The 23,935-nt window shown below is 43.9% G+C and overlaps 1 protein-coding gene across 1 annotated transcript in view; it reads left to right on the top strand.

Moving 5' to 3' along the window:
* The window catches only part of CCDC6 (coiled-coil domain containing 6), a 151,133-nt gene extending 130,878 nt beyond the window's left edge, over positions 1 to 20,255 (top strand). The window contains exons 6-9 of the mRNA XM_056120529.1: positions 1,108 to 1,264; positions 4,417 to 4,517; positions 14,720 to 14,844; positions 16,011 to 20,255. Coding sequence (XP_055976504.1) covers positions 1,108 to 1,264; positions 4,417 to 4,517; positions 14,720 to 14,844; positions 16,011 to 16,202 — 575 coding nt within the window. The 3' untranslated portion in view covers positions 16,203 to 20,255. The remainder of the gene's footprint in view (positions 1 to 1,107; positions 1,265 to 4,416; positions 4,518 to 14,719; positions 14,845 to 16,010) is intronic.
* The last annotated feature ends 3,680 nt before the right edge of the window (positions 20,256 to 23,935 follow it).

Below are 23,935 nucleotides of genomic sequence, written 5' to 3'. Positions count from 1 at the left end.
GTGTTTTGCCACTAATGAATGAATCCCACAGAAGAAGCTCAAAAGGCCAAAGTTTGTCACAGCTCTAGGAACCTTAAGCAGAGCAAGACTTCAGAGCCCTCTGAGGATGTCCTTTCCACACTGCCACCTGATTGGCTGTGCTGGGTCAAGTTGAGCCCCAGAGCTTGGTCATCTCTAGCTTGAGAGATCCCGACCTGAGGGGCAGCACCTCAGGGAGGGGTATTTGTCATCAGAGGCAACTCAAGAGTGTTATCTGAACTCTGGCCTGCCGTAGGAATCAGAGAGACTGTGCCTGGGCAGGGAAGCAGAGTCACCAGCACACCAAAGATTATCCTTTCTTGAAATTTCCTAAAAGTGACACAGGCACACAGTGTCAATTTCTATTTTATGAAAAAGGCATAACCATTAGTAGGTCTTCTGGTCCATTGGTTCCCGGTCTGCCTTCTCCATCACAGTGCACTATGGGTGTATGAGCAAGTGTGACATTTTCTCTCAATGGCTGTCTGAAATTGAGGATCTCAGACTTAGTGCCTAGAAGGAGCCTGAGGCTGGCTGGTCCTATTGCAACCCCCCCCCCCCCACCCCCGGCACACACACACCTCCCTTGTTCCTCTTGCAATGTAGAGAGAGCTCTATTCAAATTAAAATTAAAGTTCAATCCTTTAATTTCTTCTTCCATATAAATTGAGAGTGAAAATGCTTCATCTCTCAATGCTTTTTGTATTTTCTGAATGTATCTTGTTGGTAACCTTTGACATGTGGAGTAAACGTTAGAAAGAGACCTCACTGGGGCTGGAGCAATAGCACAGCGGGTAGGGTGTTTGCCTTGCATGCGGCGGACCCGAGTTCAATTCCCAACATCCCATATGGTCCCCTGAGCACCGCCAGAAGTGATTCCTGAGGGCATGAGCCAGGAGTCATGCCTGTGCATCGCAGGGGGTGACCCAAAAAGAAAAAGAAACAAAAAAGGAGACCTCATTGGTGTCGGGGTGAGAAGCACTGTCAGGCCCTGGTTCCTTTGTCTTGCTTGGAATGGAACTGCAGTCTTCTCTGCCGGGATTCACATACAGTTACATGCAACTCTGACTGAGAACTCCCACTTTTCAGATTCAGAGAAAATGGCACAGTATCTGGAGGAAGAACGTCACATGCGGGAAGAGAACTTGAGGCTGCAGAGGAAGCTGCAGAGGGAGATGGAGAGGAGAGAGGCCCTCTGCCGGCAGCTCTCCGAGAGTGAGTCCAGCCTGGAGATGGATGACGAAAGGTATGTACTTGGCTAATAGACCTTGTTTGCAAAAACACCAGCAAGTAACCACAAAAACCTAGGCTCTGGGATGCCTCCATCACAATTCCTGGACGGAGTTAGCGTAAACATTTATTTTTCCCCGATTACGAGTACATCCCATCTAAGTAGACACTGAGAATGAGATAAATGAACACAAGAAAGGAAAAAAATACTGCTTTTCAAATCATTTAGAGGCAAAGAATGGGAGTTGAGGTTGTATGCAGAGGCAGAATATGCATTTGCTTTTGAATTAGTATAAACCTATGTTCTTTTTTTTTCCCCCTGCTTTTTGGGTCACACCCAGCAATGCTCAGGGGTTACTCCTGGCTCTGCACTCGGCAGTTACTCCTGACGGTATTCAGGGGACCTTATGGAATGCTGGAAATTGAACCTGGGTTGCCTGCGTGCAAGGCCAACACCCTACCCACTGTGCTATCTCTCCAGTCCCTGTTCTGTCAGTTTAAAGCCTACAAATACCCTAATTCAGAGCTTGGATAAGTCAACGCTAATACAGCCAGAAGAAACAAATTCAGACAGAAATTGAAGAACCAGCAGATGGGATGGTGGGAAGTGCAAGTGACAGCCAAAAGTCTTCCCTTAGCATGCTGGATAACTTTTGAGCTTTTTTTTTTCCTGTTCATTTTTAAACGTCAGATGAGTACAATGCATTTATCTGCTCAAGCCTCATCATCAATCAAGTCTTTTCTGTTGTTGCACCAAGACTGAAACTAGAATCATTCTTTGGACATCTAGAAGAAATGGTGAAAGCATTTTCCTTTCATCCAGATTTTTCCTACCCACCTGCAGAGTTCCTAGTTCACCCCACACCCCACCACCCATTTTGTTTATTTTCCTTAGGAGTGAGTGAATTAACACAAGCAATAAATGCAAATTGAAAACACTGTTCAACCTGCAGAGAAGGGCAGAACTTAGGAAATTAGCCTTTCTCTGAACCACACCATTTCTGCGGAGCAATTTTCCTCGTCTAGATCAGGGACGCCTTGGTCTCATGTGGTCACTGTTGAGGTGAAATCCCACCTTTTGGGGGGTCTCTCCCACAGGACACAGCAGCCATGGTTTGACCAGGGTCTGCTATTGATGGTGATGAGTGGTACAGGCTAATAATGCCAAAGCCTACCACTGGGAAATGAGGGCAGTGTTAGCAGAGCAGCACCTGGTTTCTCTTACTGGATAGATGCATTGACCATGAACAGTGGTAGTAACATTTCAAGAAACATTTCAGAAAGCATTTCTAGAATCTATTTGTACAATAAAAACATTCATAAAAGTGAAACAGTAGGTCATCCGATTTAAAATATTGGATAAACAAGGAGGCTATCTAAATAGCTAGAGAAGCATCTTATACATAGCCTCGTCCTTTGCAAAGACGGAAGATTATTCTGAGGAGTTTGTGTTATCAGACTTTCAATTTCACTGATCTCTTTCTGACAGGGTCTAATTCTCTCCAGAATTCTTACCCTCTCCAAAGCATTTGACAGGATCCATGTGCTCGAATCCCAGAGACCCATTAGCTGCCTTGATACACCAGCTGACCGTGCCAGCCAGCGAGCCCTGTACCCCTTCCTCCTCTGCTGGGAGGAAGGTGCGCTCAGGGATGGTGCTTCCATGGTGACAGCACTGAAGCTACTTCTAGCTTCAGACTGAAATTTTGTTGTTTTGTTGTTGTTAGTGAACTAGTATTTACTCCTCAAGATCAGCCTTTGCTTTTTCAGGTCAGATTATCCCAGTGGAATTTAGTTCTCCAATGAAGACTTCTCTCCTTGCTGAGAATAATCCATTTGGGAGAAAGACAATAATCAGACACTTTAGATGTCTTCAAGAACATTTCTTGGCGGGGGCGGGGGGAGAGAAGGGGCTCCATGAGGGGGTGCTCCCTAGTGGTACTCAGAGGATTCAAGAGCCAGTCCTATCAGTTCTCAACCAGGAGTGCCAGAGGTTCAATGTGAGGGTCCGTGGATATGCTGCTGTAAGGATCACTTAGGACAGTCAACAGTGTTTAGGGACCTCCAGGACCACTCCCATTGGAGTTGGAGTACCATGTGGTACCAAGAATTAAACCAAGGATGCCATGTGCAATCCATGTTCCCTACCCCTATCCCTACCCCTATGTCTCTAACCCCAAGATATTTGTATCTTAACCACCAAGAGGCAGTCTCAGCAGTCTGCCTGGAGACGGAGTACATGGCAAGGTTGTACAGTCCAGCTTGCTGCCACCATGCTGCATTGCTCTCAAGAGAGTTGGAAGGACTTATGGTGGATTGACCATGGCAGCTGTAGGAACCTGGTTGGAACTTTAGGACATCCAATAATCAGCATATGGCTGTTAAAGTTCTTCCTGTGAACTGATTAAATATCAGGACCACCCTGTTTCCAGGGTAAAGATGAACCATTCCCTCATCCTAGGGCCTGTGAAGGATAGCTTACTAGGAAGTTTCTCAGACACATTTCTCTGCTTGTTCACAGAGTGAAAGCTGTTGTCCCAGGAGCAACTCAGGTTGAATGTGACAAAGCCAGAGCTGACTTGGTGTGGTCAAGTGGGACCTGTCATGAGTGTTCTGAGCTCATTTTCCTTTGTTGCAGTCTGACTTGTAACTTGCAGACATTTGACGTCTAGTTCATAGGAATATATAAATGTGTGTGTGATTTTTAATAAACCCATTTAATAGACGTTACCAAATGTTATCACACACACACATGTACACCCACACACACACCTTAAATTTGATCAAGTCTCAGGGTTGGAGTTTGAAACAGAGTTTAAGTTTAGACAGTAAAACCTGTGATGTTTGTAATTCTTAGGACAGTGGAGGTGAGCATAGCTGGTGTGGGGGAGGCAGGGAGCGGGGAAGCCACATCCTTGCTGTTGTGTGGTGCCAGGCCTTCATCCTGAGCCATAACATTACAATTCTTTAACTTCTTATACTCTTAAGAGAAGGGTTCTCCAATCAGTGATGCAGTGACCCTGATCCTTCATTGTGTGTTTGTCTCGAAGCTACAGCACTTTCTAAACCTTTGGGAGTCTGACCTTGGGAGGTGAACCTTCTCATAATTGTTCTTAAGGTCTATTACCAATGGGGTGACTCTCATTGCTGCCTGCTTTTCCCCCTTAGGTATTTTAATGAGATGTCTGCACAAGGATTAAGACCTCGCACTGTGTCTAGCCCAATTCCTTATACACCCTCTCCAAGTTCAAGCAGGCCTATATCACCTGGTGAGTACATGTTTGTGGCTACTGATTTGATGTGGGGCCCATTTAATGTGTATCCCCAAATAGTATGTCCACTGGGCATCATCACTGGACATCATCTTATTTGTCCTCAGCATCATTAACATAGTCCCTGTTCTTCCTTGGGAGTAACGAGGAAGCTGCTCTTGGAGCGTTAGTAGCTTCTAGCCACATGTTCAGAAAGTTGGCAGGACAGGGCATATCTGTCTCCAGAATCTGTGCTTTCAAACACGAGCTGCCTCCTAATTCTACGGTGATTTATGAGTGGGGCTCGGTCTTAAAGAACAGGCTAGGCAAGAAGGAACTAGCTTCGCTTCTGCTTCTGTCTTTGCTCCTCAGAGCCTTCCCCCTCAAAGGTATGCTTGTCTTCCTCTGACCCCGAAAAAACTTTCCCCAGGGTCTCTGGATCAGTACAAGCACAGTACAGGGCTGTCAAGCCAGGAGGGCAAGTAAATGATACCAGAAAGGAAGAAAGGAAGTGGGGAGTTGACTAGTGAGGCAATAGGAATTTGTTTTCCCTCGTGACCCAAGTGACAGCTTCTTGTGCTTGTTGATAACTCGTATTTAAACAGAGTTGTGGAAAGGGGATCAGAATCAGGAGGCAGTCGGGATTTACAGCAAAGTAAAATGAGAAATGAGGTACTTCGAAGATTGGCAGCAATAAAGGTTTTGTGCTTTTGGAGAGCAAAACAGATTCGTGTTAGAGTAACAGCTCATTGTGTCTGTTGTTATAAAGTGACCATGTCCTTCAGGAAAATTAAAGATAAATGTCAATTGCAGTTCAGGTTGCCAGAGGAGAAGCTGGAGGGAGGAATAGCTGTATTTTGAAAGTATATGATCTCTTCCCACACTCCACAACTATGCTGTTGTAACATATTAATTTTAAAACAGAACAAAGCCAAGGAAAAGTCCTCGGCAGCTTTTGTTTGCTTTGGCCATTGTGATCTCTGAACAAGTGGATCATGGACCAAAGGCATGATCATCACCCCTGGTTCTTCCCAAACAGTATTCTGGAATCTGTTTCTCCTACTTTCTAGTGGCCTTTAATTCTCTAAAAGCAACTCATTCTAATGGCTTCTCTGTTCCCCCTAAGTAGCACTTGGGTTTCATTACCATGATAAGAGTCCTATGACTGATGATATAAAAGAAAGGCATGAGTTGGGACAAACAAGACAGAAGGGGATTTTTATAGTTAATTCTATAGTGATAGAATGCCATTGTTGACAACATTGACGAGGAATACAATCGACTGGTTCATCACCTCCATGAATGTGCGAGGAACGCCAAGAGAGAGATAGCCACAAAAAAACGCCTGTCTTCGAAAACTCTTGAGCTAATTCACCAGCGTGGTTTGGCGTATGCTGCAGGCAACCGCAAGCTAACGTCCGAGCTCGCAAAGCAGTGCAGAGATGCGATCAAGGAAGACCTCAAAGAGAGAAGAGCAGAAGTACTGGTAGATGCGGCAGAAGCCGGGAAAAGTATTCGTAAGGCCCGCCTGTCCTTTGCCAACTACAAGACCAAGATGACTGCCCTCCGACGTCCTGATGGATCCATCACATCCTCCAGAACGGCAATGGAGAAGATTATCCATGACTTCTACTCAAATCTCTTCGATAGCCATGTCCATTTGCCGACATACCAAATTCCACAGGATGGATATGTCGTTCCCAACGTTCTCCCTTCCGAAATCCGACACGCCATTTCGTCAGTAAAGAAACAAACAGCACCTGGCCCAGACAAGGTCAGACCTGAACACCTGAAGAACCTGCCGTCAGTACTCATCAATACACTGGCTCGGCTCTTCACTCGCTACCTGTCTGAATGCAAGGTTCCGTCCCAGTGGAAAACCAGCAGGACCGTACTACTGTTCAAGAAGGGAGACATCCATGACATTGGCAACTATCGCCCGATCTGCCTATTGTCTGTCATCTACAAGTTGTTCACTCGAGTCATCCTAAATAGGATTGGCAGAACACTAGATGAAGGACAACCATGCGAGCAAGCCGGGTTCCGCAAAGGATTCAGCACCATCGACCATATCCACACGATAACCAAGCTCATTGAGGTTTCTCAGGAGTTCAAGATGCCGCTCTGTTTAACGTTCATTGATTTAAAGAAGGCCTTTGATTCTGTTGAGACGGAAGCGGTCATTGAAGCCCTAGCCAATCAGGGCATTCAAGCCCAATACATCAGGATCCTCCGTGAGCTGTATTGCGGATTCACTACCAGGATCTCACCATTCTACAAAGAAGTGATCGTTGATGTCCAGAGAGGGGTTTGGCAGGGTGATACCATTTCACCGAAACTCTTCAGTGCCACCCTCGAGAACATCATGCGACGACTGGAATGGGAAGGAATGGGAGTGAAGATAGATGGTCGGCAACTATACCACCTCCGCTTTGCTGATGACATTGTTTTAATAACACCAAACATCAGCCAAGCGGCACAAATCCTAGCCGACTTTGACCGTGAGTGTGGAAAGGTAGGACTACAGCTGAATCAAACGAAGACAATGTTTATGAGAAACAGCCTTGTTCCTGACGCCCCATTCGCTCTCAACGGAACGACCATCTCCGAAAGCAACAGCTATGTGTACCTAGGTCGAGAAGTCAACATGACAAATGACCTGGCACCCGAGCTGCGCAGGAGAAAGAGAGCGGCTTGGAATGCCTTCAAGAACGTCGAAGCAATAGCTAAGAGGACGAAGAACCTCTGGCTCCAGGCACATCTCTTTGATTCCACTGTTCTTCCTGCATTAACATATACCTCAGAGACCTGGGCCCTACGCAAACAGGATGAGAACGCTATTCAGGTCTCCCAAAGAAGAATAGAAAGAGCTATGCTTGTAATATCACGTTTCACTCAAATGAGAGAAAGAATCCGGAGTTCTGACATCCGTCGATGATCAAGAATCAGGGACGCTGTCTCATTTGCCAAGGTGTCGAAAATCAGATGGGCTGGTCACGTAATGAGATTTAAAGACAACCGCTGGACTAGAGCTGTTACTGACTGGATTCCACGGGATGTCAAAAGACCGCGTGGCCGCCCACCTACCAGATGGTCAGACTTCTTTGTCAAGATCATGAACGATCGGTTTGAGGCCCTTCATGTTCACGGAGCGAACAGATGCCATTGGGCTACACTAGCACATGACAGGGACAAATGGAGACGTTACTGGTGCCCGCTCGAGCAAATCGACGACTAACGGGAAGTTAAGTGATTAAGTGATAGTGATTCATTTGAAGTTTCATTTAAATTTGAAGAAATCTTTTGGGGCGTGTGATCGCCAATTTATTAAATGCAATGTTATAGTCATTGAAAGCAGGAAAGAAAGACCTTGGGAATATTAATTTCTATTAATACTCCCTAACAATCTTCAGGAAGATCTTATTCCAGTTACCTCATTGTTACTGCATTCAGCCTATCAGTAGGAGGATGTGGATCTTGCATTTGTCATAACAGCTATTGGGTTTCCCTTCAACATCAAAACTTTGCCCCCCACCAGCCTAAGTGAGAATATTTTGATCCTGTTCTAAGTTCTAAATCATCAAAGTAGATTTTTACCTCCTGTTTGGTGACAGAATTATTCTTTAACCACTGCCATTCAAATCAGCACAGCCTGAGTTTTCGAGTTTTTTGTACTTCTGCTTTTCCTAGAAGAATTTGTCATAATCATTGGTTAAGTGCACCTAAGTCACTATTTGGGATCACGCTATTTGTATAGTTTTTATTTCTCCTTTAAATGTTTTGACTCTTGGTTTTTTTTTTTTTTCTAAAGTGAAATCACTATTTTTTTTTTGCCTTTCTTTTTTTTAAAAAAAAATTTATTCAATCATCTTGATATAGTTACAAGCTTTCATTTTTGGGTTACAATCACACAATGATCAAGATCAAACACCCATCCCTTCACCAGTGCACATTCCCCACCACCAATATCCCCAGTATACCCCCCATTTCCCACCCTCCCCCTGCCTCCATGCCTTGGTTGAAGTTTCAAGTTCTTGGTTAACTTCGACAATTTTCATGTTACCAACTTGTTGAAATATTTTGAGTACTATTTCATCATTTGAAAGATGCATTTCCTAAGACCTATCATTCTCTGCTTGATTATATCTAAACAGATATGGATCCTCTATAGGGAGGGATTCACTTCCATTTCAGGTTATCCGTTATTTTATACAGCCTAAGAAAAGGGCATGACCAGTTTCTTTCTTTTCTTTTCTTTTTGGTTGGGGGTTTGTCTCTGACAGTGCTCGGGCATCTCCTAGTTCACTGCTTGGGGATGGCTCTCCCTGGTGGTTGGTTGTAAAATCTTACCACGCCGACAGTGTTATCCTGCAGTTGGTTATAGGACCATTTGATGCAGGAGATTGAACCCGGGACACTCGTGCAAAGTGTGCACTCCAGCTTGTTGAGCTTTCTCCCTGACCTCCGATTACCATGTTTTGATGTGCCAAAATTAGGGGTGAGGGATAATATTTATTACTTATTTGTTTTTCTTTGGGGGTCCACCTGGCGATGCTCTGCACTCTGGCAGGAATTACCTCTGGCAGTGTTCCGGGGACCATATGGGATACCAGTGATCAAACCCAGGTCGGCCACATGCAAGGCAAACGCCCTACTATTGCTCCAACCCAAATGATAATGTTTAGAAAGAGTCTGTACCCCACTACAGTTAACATACAGTGGAGATTTTGGCCTTTGTTTGGTTTTTTTTTCTTCTTTTGTGTTTTTTGGACTATATTCAGTGTTCCTCGGCGCTCACACTGGCTCTACACAGTGGCGATCTCTGTCCGTGCTGGGAATCATACCAGAGTCAGCTGTGCGCAAAGCCCCTTGCCCTTTATGCTATCTATGCAGCCCCAGATCTTCACTTCTAATTCTATTTTCCAGTGAAAGGAACTCCTTGGAGAAATGAATGTTTCTAGGGCTGGGAGTAGAAATATACCAGATAAACCTTGAAAGTCTGAACATACCAGAAAATAAGAAAGATCCCAAATAAACAAAATAATCGAAGTAATTCAAAGTAACACACATGCTAACTGAAAAAACTCCCAGAGACCTAAAGCAGAAGAATTTGAGCAACAGCTGGGGCTGGAAGCGTGGAAGGTGGATGCTTGCATTGCACATGACCAACCCAGATTTGAACCCTAACATCCAATATGGTCCCCTAAGCACTGCCAGCAGTGATCCTTGAGCACTGAACCAGTTGTAAGCCCTGAGTATTGCAGGAGTGGCCCAAAACACACCCGAAAAAGTGGGGGATTTCAGGGGCCAGGGAGAACTTCCACTGTAGCTTTTCAGATAAGGGCCACGAAGTGGTATGTGTGTGTGTGGGGGGGAGGGGATGTACAGTGATCCTTGTCTTTGTGCCAGGTACTCTCTGAGCACTTTGTGTCAGTGATTCTTTCATCCTCCCCATTATATTATATCTCTACTGTTAACCCATTTTACAGTGGAGGTTGTAGAGTCCATTGTTATTCAGTACCAAGAGGCACGAGGCACGACTGTGGCAGTTGGCTCTAGAACCTGGCCTGTTTGATTTGGGAAAGGCAGCATGAGGTTTTGATTGATGGGGGACAGCAGAGGCACAGTAGGACACGTGGAGATGGGAAGGAGTGAAGAGACCTCTTACCTAATGCCAGCTGCCCTGGGACTCTGCTGGGATTCTTCTTGGTTTGAGGAAGGACCAGAGCTTTGATACTTGGTGTTAGAACTACTGACCCAGTATATCAGGAGATAATTTAGAGCCAAATACAGAAAGAAGCCCTGCTGCATAAGAGCCAGAAAGGCTTTTTATTGCCTTTGTTTTTAAGGCTGGCAATGGGGAGTCTTTGGAGATTCTTGATTAGCAATTTAGCACTTAAGCAGATTAGTGATTTCATAATTAACCTTGAGAAAAATTGCCCAAGTAATTTGAGAAAATAGGTTAGTTGTTCCGTTGTTTAAAACAAATTGGATTCTGAGCTCTACCAAGAGATAAGCATCTACTTTCATAACCTTTTGCTTAAATTTCATCACTTTCATAAGAAAAAAGAATTAGGGTTATATTCTCCAAAGCTGTTTAAAGAAAATCTTCTTCCCTTCCCCATCTGAATGAATGAAGCCCTTGTGATTAAAATAAGCATCACGTTCAATGACTGTTTAGCTCCTGAAGGCTTGTTTGCGTGTGGAAAAGTGATCAAAGGAGTTCATGTTACTTAGCATCTAACAGCTGATCTTCAGCATGGAGTGATGGGCGATAATGGGCTCATATCCAGACTTCTTTATTGCTCTTTGATTCCATTCACACCATTCTTTCATAGAATTTACCCTGTGCTGGATCCGCTGGTCCAGATGCTGGGGAGTCAGAGATGCAAAACTGGGTTCTTTTATTCAGTGAACAGTGATGTCCCAGGAGAGCCACTAATGACTAAGTGCAGCCCAGGCTGCTTCAGTGGCTCGTCAGTGATGAGTGCTGTGGCTCTGGGGTGCTTTCTCTGCCTGGTTCTGGTAATCACCATGACTGCTTTGGACTCTTAACTCAAAGCTACCTAGTTTAATAGTAAGGAGACTAGGTATTAAACCTCTGTGAAGATGACTCTTGGGCCCTCAAGGCTGAAGTGGGCTGAGACTTCTTTCTTAAATAATTCCGTTTATTTCTTTGAACATTGGTACATACTGGACTTTGTTTTCATCACTAAATAATCTAAAATTAGAGTTCTCTGTGGTGATTTGGTTTGCTTGAGCACACATGTCTTGTTGGGCACACATGCTTGGGCACACACACGAGTTGGTTACCCTTTCACTCTATCCCCTCATGTCTCATTTTTACTCTTTCTCTTTTGCATGTTTCAAAAATTTAATTCTTTTTATTTTTTTCTCGTGTTTTCCTACTGCACTGTAGCACTGTCCTCCTGTTGTTCATCGATTTGCTCGAACGGTCCCAGTAACGTCTCCGTCATGAAACTTGTTGTTACTGTGTTTGGCTTATCGAATTCATCATGGCTACTTCCCATATTTCAGTTGAACTCTGGCAGGACTTGGCTTTTTCATTTTTTTAATCTCTTTTTAAATAATTGGCTGGAGCGATAGCACAGTGGTAGGGCGTTTGCCTTGTGCACAGCCAGCCCGGCCGAGCCAGGTTCGATTCCTCCGCCCCTCTCAGAGAGCCCAGCAAGCTACCGAGAGTATTTCACCCGCACGGCAAAGCCTGGCGAGCTCCCCGTGACGTATTCAATATGCCAAACACCGTAACAACAAGTCTTATGATGGAGACATTACTGGGCCCGCTCAAGCAAATCAATGAACAACGGGAGGACAGTGTTTGTTTTGTTTTTTTAAATCATCATTGGGCTGGAGCGATAGCACAGGGGGTAGGGTGTTTGCCTTACAAGCGGCCAACATGGCCGACCCAAGTTCGATTCCTCCGCCCCTCTCGGAGAGCCCGGCAAGCTACTGAGAGTATTCGATATGCCAGACACAGTAACAACAAAGTCTCCAATGGAGACGTTACTGGGCCCGCTCGAGCAAATCGACGATCAACGGGAGGGCCTTTACCTTTACCTTTTACATTGGGATAAAAATATTTAACATATAATCTTGCCCCTAATAAAATTTAACTGTTTAGTAGTAACAATATTAACTGTAAATAAAGTGCCCTATAGCAGTTCCCTAGAGCTTATTTGTGGAATGTCACTGAACTGTTCTGCTGACTGAACAATAATGCCCTATTTCCTCTTGCTGCCAAGCTATGGTGACCACCAGTCTATACTGCAGCTCTCAGTTTGACTTCGTAGAACTCAAAAGGCAACATTCAGTGTTGTCCTTTCGTGACAGTCTTACATTAGTAACACAATCTCCCCGTTTCATCCCCATTGTCAAATTTGACAGTATAGGGGGCTGGAGCGATAGCACAGCGGGTAGGGTGTTTGCCTTGCACGCAGCCAACCTGGGTTCAATTCCCAGCATCCCATATGGTCCCCTGAGCACCACCAGGAGCAGTTCCTGAGTGCATGCGCCAGGAGTAATCCCGGTGCATAGCCGGGCATGACCCAAAAACCAAAAAAAAAGAAAAAAAAAATTCAATATTTTTTAAAGGCTGGACAATCTTTCATCTGGCCTGCCTGTGCCATCTTTTCTCATTCTGCTCATCTGCCAGCGAATGTTTAGGCTATTTCTACATCACAGCTATTGTGGATTATGTTGCAGTGAGCTGGGGGTATAAGTTTCCACATCCTGATTTCGTTTCTTTTGAATAAATCCCCAGTGGTGGGATCCTTGCCACACCCAGTAGTTCTGTTTTGTGTTTGTTTGGGAAGGGGCAGGAGGTTCCTCCCCACAGGCCAGGGACCATTCTCGGCCAGCCAGGCCATCTGTTTCATGTAAGTGATATTGGGTGGACCCTGCAGTGTTGGATACCTCTGTCACCTCCGTGGTTCTAGTGTCTCCAGGGCTGCACCTGGCGATGCCTGGGAGACCATGTAGTGCCAGGAATTGAACCTCACTGGGCTCTTGCCCAGCACTGGCCATAAGCACTATAGTATTTCTTAGCCTGGTAGTTCTATATCAAATTGTTTTGTGGAAACACCAAACTGTTCCCCATGTTGAGTGCACCAGGTCCTACCCATAACACGGCACAGGGGCATTCTCATGGGCACAGCTGTTGTTTGTTGAATATTAATTATCCATATGTTGGTTTTAGAGAAATGCCTTTCCAATTTTTTTCATTTTTCAGCTGAACTATTTTATTTGCTACTGAATTAGAGGGGTCCCTTATATATTTTGGGATTTCTTTGTTTTTGTTCAGGGACCACACCCTGCAGGGCTCAGGGCTTAGTCCTGGCTCTGTGCTCAGTTATCACACATTGGGCGTGGGGGACCATATGGAGTGCCAGGGATCAACCAGGGTTGGCTGCATGCAAGGCAAGTGCCCTACCCACTGTATTATTGTTCCAGCCCTGAATTCTTTCCATAGTTTGGGTTCTACACCCTTCTTGGAGACAGAGCTTGAAACTATTTCTCCCCCATTCAGTTTTCTTTTTTTTTTTTTTTTAATTGAATCACCGTGAGATACAGTTACAAAGCTTTCATGTTTGAGTTTCAGTCATACAATAAAAAAGACACCCATCCCTCCACCAGTGCACATTCTCCAACATGTACCCAGTATACATGCCCCCCCCTTTCCAGCTCTCCCCCTGCCTCGATGGCAGACAGTTTCTCCCATATTCTACTTTTGGGCATTGTGATCTGCAGTACAGATACTGAGAGGTTATCACGCTTGGTCCTTTTATCTTTCAGCACACATCTCTCATCCCGAATGAGTCCTCCAAACACCATTGTCTTAGTGATCCCGTCTCTCTTCCAGTTGCCTTCTCTCCCCCGCTCCCCTCCATTCAGTTTTCTACCTTTGATTCTGTTGTTTGTGTCCTTTCCTGAACAGAGCTTTTCACTGTGATATCACCCCACTTAGCTACCTATCTCTTGTGGCCTCTGCCTCTTGATATGATGTCTGAGCAATCAAAGGCCAAAGCTTTCTCAGAATTTGGGGGGACCTCTGACACTGTGTACCTTCGCTCCCAAAGGCTCCTACTGCTGACCTTATGCCCATACTAGGGCCTGACCGAGTTCAGTTCTCAGGGCTGCTGATGCTGCACCACTGAGAGCCACCCTGGGGGCTGGAGCTCCAGGCTACACCTGGTAGTGCCGAAGGAAGCCAGGCAGGGTTAGGGATCAAACTTGTGCCTCCAAGTACAAGGCATCCACTTCATTCCTTTGCGCCATCTGCCCAGACATGCCGGGAGACTTTTCTCCTTGTTTTCTTCTAGGAACTGCAGTTTCAGGGATCATATTTGTCTTTAACACGTGTTGATTTCTGTGTGTGATGTCAGATAAGAGTCCAGTTTCTTTCTTTGTCCTGTGAATATGCATTTTTCCCAGTGCCATATTGAAAGAGATCTCCCTTTCCCAGCTCTGTCATCCGTGCGCTCTGTAGAAGCTCATTATATCAACACATTCTCCTTCTATTCCAGGGCTGGACTTTCCCCCCTCCCCCACCTTTATTACCTAGTAGACCTTTTGGTGAGTTTACCATCCTTATCTGTTTCAGCTTTTGAAGGTGACTAAGCATTTCTGAATTGAGAGCCTCCTGTGCACTTGACGTCCCAGATAACTGAGATTGATATCACGCCATTGTTTTTGTATTTCAGGTCTATCGTATGCAAGTCACACTGTTGGTTTCACGCCACCAGCTTCGCTGACGAGAGCCGGAATGTCTTACTACAACTCCCCAGGTCTCCATGTGCAGCATATGGGAGCATCCCATGGAATCACAGTAAGTACAAGAAATGGGAAGCAGCTCTTCACATACAGTGTTAGGAGCAAGTAACACTCCTCCTGGGACCCCTGGGAACAATGCCCCGAGACGCCAAGCCTTCTTTAACCTTAAAGCTCTGGCGGCTTCCCAATTCTGTGGTTTTGAACTGTGGGGATTCAAACGAGAATCCTTTCCAGGAGGCAAGAACCCTGATTGCTTATGAAAAATTGCCCTTTGTAGAATTAAAAAATTGCCCTTTGTAACTCAAGCCCTAACCAGTGGATTGACCTCTCACCAGCTCCTTGCCATAACAAATGATTGTTTGTTGCCTAATGTCTATGGTATGTATTAGCTGCACCTTCCCAGTTCACTGACCTTCAATATTCTTCCTGAAATTAGCCCTGTTTGAGTTCTTCTTGGACTTACTGAAATTAAAAGGAAATTTAACTTCATCTGAGTCTAAGAGGGGAATCTTTTCTTTAAATGCACTGAGTAGCTAGTAGGGATTTGAGAGTTGGAGAGAATTGAGGGTATTCCCCCCAAAAAGTATTCTTTTAAAGAACTGTATTCTACAGACACATCAGTAGGTATTTCTGATTTTGTTTGTTTTGCTAGTTTTTAGGTTTGTTGTTGTTTGGATTTGGGGCCACACCAGTGGAGACCATACGTGGTGCGGGGGGTCCAACCCGGGTCAGACACGTGCAAAACAAGTGCCCTGCCTGCTGCACTGTCTCTCCACTGTACTTCCCCTGTTTTTATGAACTGTACGTAAAAGCAAATACAGTTTGGCTTAGCTGTAGCTTTCAGGACATTGAAAACTACAACTGTTGAATTGCAGAAGGAAGTGGGGACATACAAATGAGAGAAAAGATTTTAGCGGGAGAACGGTGACAGCAGTTTTCTCTCTTGACTTTTGGGATGGAAGGGGCTCAGTTCACTAGTTGGGGCAGTGCACATCTCTTAGTGACTTTACATGGTCTTGCCATCGGTGCACAGGTTGACATTCCCTTGGCTTCCGATTTTATTGGTAGATCAGAAAACAGGTGGGCACAAGGTAGTCACCGGCTTCTTGCCTTTGCGACTCCGCTTGTCCCCAGCCTCAGCCCTTGTGTCAGGCTCTGTCAGAAAAGTTGGAAATGAACTCCCTGTCCCTCCACTGATCTCTGCCTCTCCCCTCTCCACAGAGGCCTTCACCACGGAGAAGCAACAGTCCTGACAAGTTCAAACGGCCCACGCCACCTCCATCTCCCAACACACAGACCCCAGTCCAGCCCCCTCCGCCGCCGCCGCCGCCTCCCATGCAGCCCGCAGTCCCCTCAGCAGCCACCTCGCAGCCCACCCCGTCGCAGCATCCGGTGCACCCCTCCCAGCCTTAATGCATGTGCTTAGTCTGAATCTCACGTGGGGACTCGTACAGTGGAGCCATCTACTCAACGCCAAAGGCTTCCTTCCCTGGCATATTTGGATCTGACTTATTTGCACTGAGGTTATCTAGGCTTCACTCTTAATTGTGTTGTAAGTGTTTGTCGGAAACGCAGCCAGTGTTGTGGGTCTACAACACTAAACAGACGACTTTTCCCATCAGTGTTTTACTTGAATCTACATGTTCATCCTCCATTCCCTGGCTGGAACATTTGCTATTCAATATTTGTAATTCAGCAGCAGTGTGCAATTTTTGCTTGGGCCCAGAGCTTCATTTTCCTGGCTTTTAGGTTTGTAAAATAAAAAGGGAAATCTTTTGTATATTTTTTTCATGAATTTGCAGAAAATTACTGAGCGGTTATTAGTCACCCACCCACCTCTATGGTGTCTACAAATATACCAGTAATTCAGCACTACAATTCAAACCTTTGAAAATCTAACTTCCAGTGTCTAACGGAAAGTTAGATGGATCAGTGCCCAAGACAATATACTGTTTAATAGAGCTTTCTACAGATACACTTTTTATAGGTTATTTTCAGTATATCAACATCCATGTCTCTTGTAAAATAGCCTGAAGTAACAGATCACATGGCTATATCTTTGCCACATACATGGGATGAATAATTATTGTATATGAAAGTGTGATTCTTTATCTGTAATGTTAATCTGCCCAAACTGGCCCCCTCTGACACCAGTTGATCAATGTTTTCCCACCCACCAGCGATTGTGAAGGCTGATTAGAATGTGCTGTTTGTTTTCTGCAGCAGAAAGCATTGGGATTGTAACAAAACACAGCTGTTTCCCCTTTCCATTCTTTGTGGTCCCTGAAATAGAGTTTGAACAAATATTTTAAAAGTGCAAAATACTATTAGAAAGTACTATTTGAAATGAACAATATAGGAATATCTTGGCATGATAGCCATAAGATACTTTATTGCTTGACAGAAAAGAGGTGTAGAGGAAATAGCACATTAGCATTGGTCACAGCGTACTACAGGCAAAGCAAGTGCAGTGTACAAAGAAGTATATTCTGAATACATGATTTCATTCCTTTAGCACAAATAAATCATTTGGTTTCACTTTGAAGTGGAACATTGAGTCACTCTTAGTACTTGCAGTTTCTTCATTTTTGCTTTTCAGCAGTTACTGTTTTGTACTTTGGTAGTAAAGTGATTTTTACCACCTGTGTTTGCATATTTATATATGCTGTGGACAAAAATAACTTACTAGAGAATGTATATTTTATGATGAGAATGTGTATCTGTTGGATATAATCAGAGAACTGAAAATTAATTTATCAGTAATTTTTAAGTCCATGTTTTGTGACAAACCATCTCTAATAGCTAGCTTTTAATGAACACTCCTAAAAATAAGGCACCATTACATTGTAGATATTTAATATTGTACAGTATCAAAACCTCCATTTTTGCCTTCAAATGCATATTTAAGAGTTACAGAAAGAAAAAAAAAAGTCTTATTGGATAATAGTGTTTGACTAGCATTTTAAGAACTTGAGTAAAAGCACCAATAGGATTTTTCACCTCTTACTGCTTCTACCCCCAAACTGAGAACATCACTCCTCAAATGTTTGGAAGGAATTGTACGTCTATATAATTTTATTTATAATGTCTGTATAATATGCATAATCATAGTAGAGTTCTCAAGTATATGGGGAAGAAGTTTGGCATTTAATTATTGAGGCTTTAGGTTTTTAATCTGATCAGGTGGGATCATATCAAACCTGGGGATTTTGCTCACAGCTCCTCTTCCTCCTGGTACATTGCCATTCCGAGGAAATATAAGAGTAGTAGGCAAACAGTTTGCCTTCATGGTACAGTTCTCGGTTTTTTTTATAGGAGAAATATGGTATATGTTTACAAAAGTCTTTTTTTTTTAAAAAATATTATAGAATTCAATGCTTTGGATAGTGTCTTGTTTGCAAATGAGAAAGTTCATAATATAATCTTCCCTCTGCTTCCTGTCAATTTAGTTACCTCCTGAAAGCACAAAATTCAAAACATTGCCATATGAGACAGCACTTGGAATGAGCAAACAGTTCCAGATAAATGCCTTTTCGAGACAGGTTCTTGACATTCAGAGTTGTACAGAAACGTAGCACTGGTTCCCCAAGACTAGGCATTTCATTTCAAAATAAACCCGTTTCTTCAAACAGCACTTTGCGACATGTATCTAACTTCCTCTTCCAGAATATTCATGATTGATAGACCGAACACTACTTAAACTGTTTTGTGTCCTTTTCAAGTGTTTCTGACCCCATGTGGAACCTGTCACTCTTGGGCAGTATTTATGAGGGCTTTTGTTTAGCCACTAGGAACCCATAAGATTCAGACTCCAAATTCATAGAGGCCAGAACTTCTCTACCTGGGGGAAGTTGGCTCCCTTTTCATGAGGGCTGAACATGGTGACTTTCATTCCTGTTGCCCATTTGCCCAAGATAACCATGGACTGACTTCCCAGAAGGCCTTTGTAAAATCAGTAGCCATCCCAGAGGCAGGTGGGAGCAACAATAGCTCTCTTTCCTGTCTTGCTGACAGAGACCCTTGGCTACCACCATGCTGCTAATAGGATACGTATTCTGTTGCCAGATCACCATGCCTTTCATAGAAAACCAAATTGACTTACCTAATACCTGACACCTCTCTGGGCTCTGAACTGCTTTTTCTCATTAAGCATGCTGGCATTCTAGACAGAATTCTCAACATTTGGCAGATTACATTCAATCTTTTTAAGGATTGAATGTAATCTGCACCTCCATCGATGGAAAGGAATTTTGAATTCTGAGCTCCTCCTATGCTGACCAGCAACCATGGTATGAATGTGTGACCAGAATGTGACTTTGTCACCAAGTGCTGCTGTCCCTTTGTAATTGACTTCAACTGATTCAACCAGAAATAATGGATAATGTTTTTGTTAACTGTTCACTCCTAGGAAAATAGAATATGTATATCGCTCTTTGTTAGGTAGACACGAAATTTGCTTGTGCGAAGCCTTGCTTATAGAGGATGCCCAGTAAGGAAAAAGCATAGTAATTTGTACTTTGAGAGCTCAATATTTTTCTTATCAATACAGAAGAATTATTTCTCTGTAACTTGAACTTCTGTCTAGTACTTGTCTTTTAGGTAACCAACACTGAAAACTTAGTAGTGAAGACTACCAAAGAAATACATAGTAAAACAACCTTTTATTTCCAAATTATTGAAAGAGCCAGCAATTGACGCTGCTACATGAGTTCCATGCTCAAGAGCCATTATAAGAGATTAAGGGTTTTTTAGGTTTTGAAGTGTATTTTTTTTTCTTGTTCTTTGTTTAAATTTTTTTTTTTTTAATTATACACACACAGCTGTTAGCTTAAAATTATGGGGAGCATCGTCCAGAATGCTCTTGCCGTTACGGTTAACTGCTAAGCCCTGGTTGCCTCTTCCCTGGTAGGCAATTGGAAGAATCCTATGTTCTTAAGAGCCGTGGGTGCTGTGTGTGTGCACGTGTGCGTGTGTGCATTCATGCCTTAACTCTGGTTACTGCTCAACTTTAGTTCTTAGTCTGCACTGTCATCTAGATTGTGCTGTACATCTCGATCTGAACTTCATCCTGGCAAAAACAAAGTTGCAGGTACAACACTTTAAGAATGCATTCCTCCAGAAGAGGATTTGATCAGGTTGACCCTGAGCGGCCTTTGAACTCTGCTTGGACATTCGGACGGAAAGCAAAAGTGGACTGTCAGATGGAAAGACATCAACAGAAGAAGAGGAGAGCCACATGCTAGCATGTCTTGCCCCTGCATACTGCACACTGTGTGTTTGTTCATGGTAGTCTGTCTACAGCTTGACTAGGTTGGAGTTCTGGTAATAGTGGCAATCTTGACATTCTTGGTCAGAGTTTAGAGAGATGTAAGATTTCCAATTAATGTCTTATTTACTTTATGTTGATTAGTCTTTGATACATGTGCTGAATCAGAAACCTAAATAAAGATAATTTTTTAAAATGTATCTCTGGACCCTTAAATTTCATGTTTCTCTTTCTGGTCTTTCAGTCAGGAAATGAATGTTTTTGTCTTGTTCCTTCTGATAGACATCTAACCTGGATTGTGAATGGTTGATTACTCCAGAAAGTAAACTCAAAAAACTCAAAAGGAGGACATACAAAGTTGCGTACTATTGCTTTTTGTTTGTTTTCTTGCTTTTTGGGTAACACTCGGTGATGCACAGGGGGTTACTCCTGGCTCTGCACTCAGGAATTACTCCTGGCGGTGCTCGGGACCATATGGGATTCTGGGAATCAAACCTGCTTTGGCCGTGTGCAAGTCAAATGCCCTACCCACTGTGCTGTCGCTCCAGCCCCTGTCTTTTTTTTTTTTTTAGTCAGACTGCTGTTTACCTGGATAGTTTGTTCTTGAAAACGTGTGACCTGTACACTTCTGATTTGTGTACTGTTCATATTTGTTTCATATTTTTATTTAACCTGCAAACCAAAGAGATTATGCAAAGGAAAGTCATACTCATCACAGACATATTCAGGAAGAACTATTTGGTGGTGGGTGGCCATACCTGGTGGTCCTGGACCTGGTGGTATGGAACACAAGCTTCCCACAAGTAAAGCATGCCATCAACTTGTTGAATTATCTCTTCAACCCGGTAAACTTTCTTTTAAAAAATTATTAAAATTCATCACTATGGTCTTTCTTCATAGTTAAACGTAATTTTTCTATCCACTTTAGGTTTGAGTATTTGTCACCAGGTTAAATAATCTCTGCAACCCTAGTTTCATATCTATTAAAAAAAAAAAGCACTTTCTAGAAACTTTGCTTAAATGAGTAAATTGAAGTGAAAGTTTCCAGTATGGGCCACAGAAAGCTGTACACTGGTCCCTTCCACAGTATTCATTTAGGAAGAGACTATAATATTTGGGGCGTTCTTTTATACATGATTGTATGCGGTGGGGGGTTGTCTGTTGCATTTTAGTGAGCCCCTAGCAATTGGAATCTATGTTTAGTGGGAGAAAGCGTAGAATTTTGATCAGAATTTTCTCATGATCGTAGACTTTAGGAATCTAACTGCACCGTGTTGAGTGCAAACTCTGAAGTCCTTGGTTTTTTTTAATATGAGTGCTAAATAAATCTTGAGCGACTATAGACTAATCTGACTAATCAAAATTCTATCTTAACCATTAGCTAATAAAATGAGTTGAATTTGATTGCTCATTTGGCAAATTGAAATGCAGCTAGGGATTAGTTGTCACTTAATGAAAGTGTTTACGTTGCCATATACTCTGTAGTCAAGTCTTAGTTTTATCTTCCAGCATTGGCTTTCTAATCTCTCTAACATAATGGGGTTAGTCATTCTATTGTAAGTGGCATTTGAAGAAAACTGGGTTTAAAGTACTTTAACAAAAAGTAAAATGTAATTGTGTGCTTAAAAATCCTTTTGAGTTTGTGCTCACATTGTGCTCCTAAAATTGAAACAGCTATGGAACTTTGTGTTTATGTAAAATTATACATAAATTTGGGTCCTTGCTTTCTTTAAAATATAAACCATTAAATTTTTTTTAACTGGAAATGCAGTTGTAATCAGTAATTGACCTGAGACCAATTTTTTTTTTAACAGTCTCTTTAGGAATTGGTAAATATGTGCACAGCGGTAAGGCATTTGCCTTGCAAGCTGCTGGCCTGGCCGAGCCAGGTTCAATTCTTCTGCCCCTCTTGGAGAGCCCAGCAAGCTACCGAGAGGATCTCGCCCGCACGGCAAGGCCTGGCAAGCTACCCATGACGTACTCGATATGCCAAACACAGTAACAACAAGTCTCACGATGGAGACGTTACTGGGCCTGATCAAGCAAATTGATGAACAATGGGAGGACAGTGCTATAGTGCATAATAAATTATTGTGTCTGTGATGTTCATGTTGACATGAGATGCTGAATTCCTGTCCCTTCAAGTTATCTGTTAGGTCTTTCACCCCCATTTCCATATTACATCAAGTGATGATGGACTGAAATATATTTAGATCTTGGCCTAAAGATACCTTTTTCTACTCTACTATTGACTTGGTGGCACTAATAAACCCAGTTTTTCATCTTAAAGTGGTAAAGCAAGACTCAGAAGTGAAAGACATAGAATAAGTGGCCAAGAAGGTATAAACAACTGGAAACATGCTTTATGTGTTCTAGAGACAAAGGGAAATGTGAGCATGAGAAAAGGGAAAGACAAAAAATAATGCAGTAGTGAAATTTTAAACAATGTGCCAAAAAGTCTTGTGAGTTGAATTTTATGCTTTTTTATTTTGTCCCTGACGATCTTGAAAATGGCAACTCCTGATTTTTAAGTTAAAGCTAATTTTCCTTTTCCCCCTGCCCCTCTCCTCTAGGAATAGTTTTACTACAAACTGGATACCATTCTTGGGAAATTACTAACCTTTTATTTCCACCCCCAGTCATCATTCTCTGGGCACAAAGCATCAAGGCATAAGGTAACCAGGAACTGGTCAGGGTGTCCTGTGGGCTCAAGTCTGGTCTAAGTCCAGTTTGAGCTTTAGTTTCCTCATCTATAAAATAGGAATGAGAATATGGTTAAGTGAGCATTCCTATTGCAGCATACCTTTCTGATGCTCCTTCTACCAATATTCCCTCGGAGGGGCGCTTCTGGCAGTGTCCAGGGACCATGCAGTGACAGGATCAAACCTGGGCCTCCCAACTGCAAAGCACGTGCTCCAACCCTATGAGCTATCAGTTTGGTTGGAATTTGTTCTCTCCCTCTCTCCCTCTCTGCCCCCCCCCCCCCCCCGGGGGCGTGGTGCTGGATGTATGTCGGTCCCAGGGCCTTCTGCCAGGTAAGTACTAAGCTGCTTAGTCACATCCCTGAGCTCCTACAAATACTGTCCTCCTGTTGATCCATTTGCTCGAGCGACCCAGTAACGTCTCCATTGTGACACTTATCACTGTGTTTGGCATACTGAATACGTCAGGGGGAGCATGCCAGGCTTTACCATGGGGCGAGATACTCTCGGTAGCTTGCCAGGCTCTCCGAGAGAGGGGCGAGGAATCGAACCCGGGTCAGCTGGGCTGGCGCGCACAAGGCAAACGCCTTACTGCTGTGCTACGCTCTTCCTCCCTCCGGGCCGGGCCCACGCCCGCTCTCACAGTAGCAGGAGCATCAGAAAGGCTGGGGCCTCCCCAGCCCTGCACCTTCCCGCCCACCCCCAGCAGCAGGGCTAAGGGGGGCTCAGGAGCAGCGGGATGGGGGTGGGGCAGGTTCCTGGCAGGACAGGCTAACGCAGTCAGGGCCCACAGGTCCGCCCGGGAACACGCCCCTTCCCCCCTCCCCACCCCCGGGGTTCCCGGGCTCGCAGGCTCGTGCAGGTCCTTCCCCGACGCCCTACAAATACTAACAGTTTTACTTAAATCTGAGTTAAGTCCGACATTGTAGAATACAGCAGGGTACTGCACATCCTTCACTTCTGTTACAGTTCCCAGGTATGTTCATTTGCTCTTGGGAAATGGCTGTAGCTACCCACTGCTCAAAGAAAGAGCAAGTGGGAGATCTCCATTTAGGCGGACAGCGTTTGGAGACAGAGGGTACAATGAAAATTTGGAGGTAAGAGCATCGGTGCAAGCGGGTTGCTCTTTGGGGAGGAAAAGGGCGGGGGGAGCGGTGATGGTACTTGGCTTTGCTCAG

The sequence above is a fragment of the Sorex fumeus genome, unplaced genomic scaffold (assembly GCF_029834395.1).
Source record: "Sorex fumeus unplaced genomic scaffold, SorFum_2.1 ptg000043l, whole genome shotgun sequence".
Taxonomy (NCBI): domain Eukaryota; kingdom Metazoa; phylum Chordata; class Mammalia; order Eulipotyphla; family Soricidae; genus Sorex; species Sorex fumeus.
Note: the sequence above shows the minus strand (reverse complement) of the source record. Positions and strands in the feature narration are given on the sequence as shown.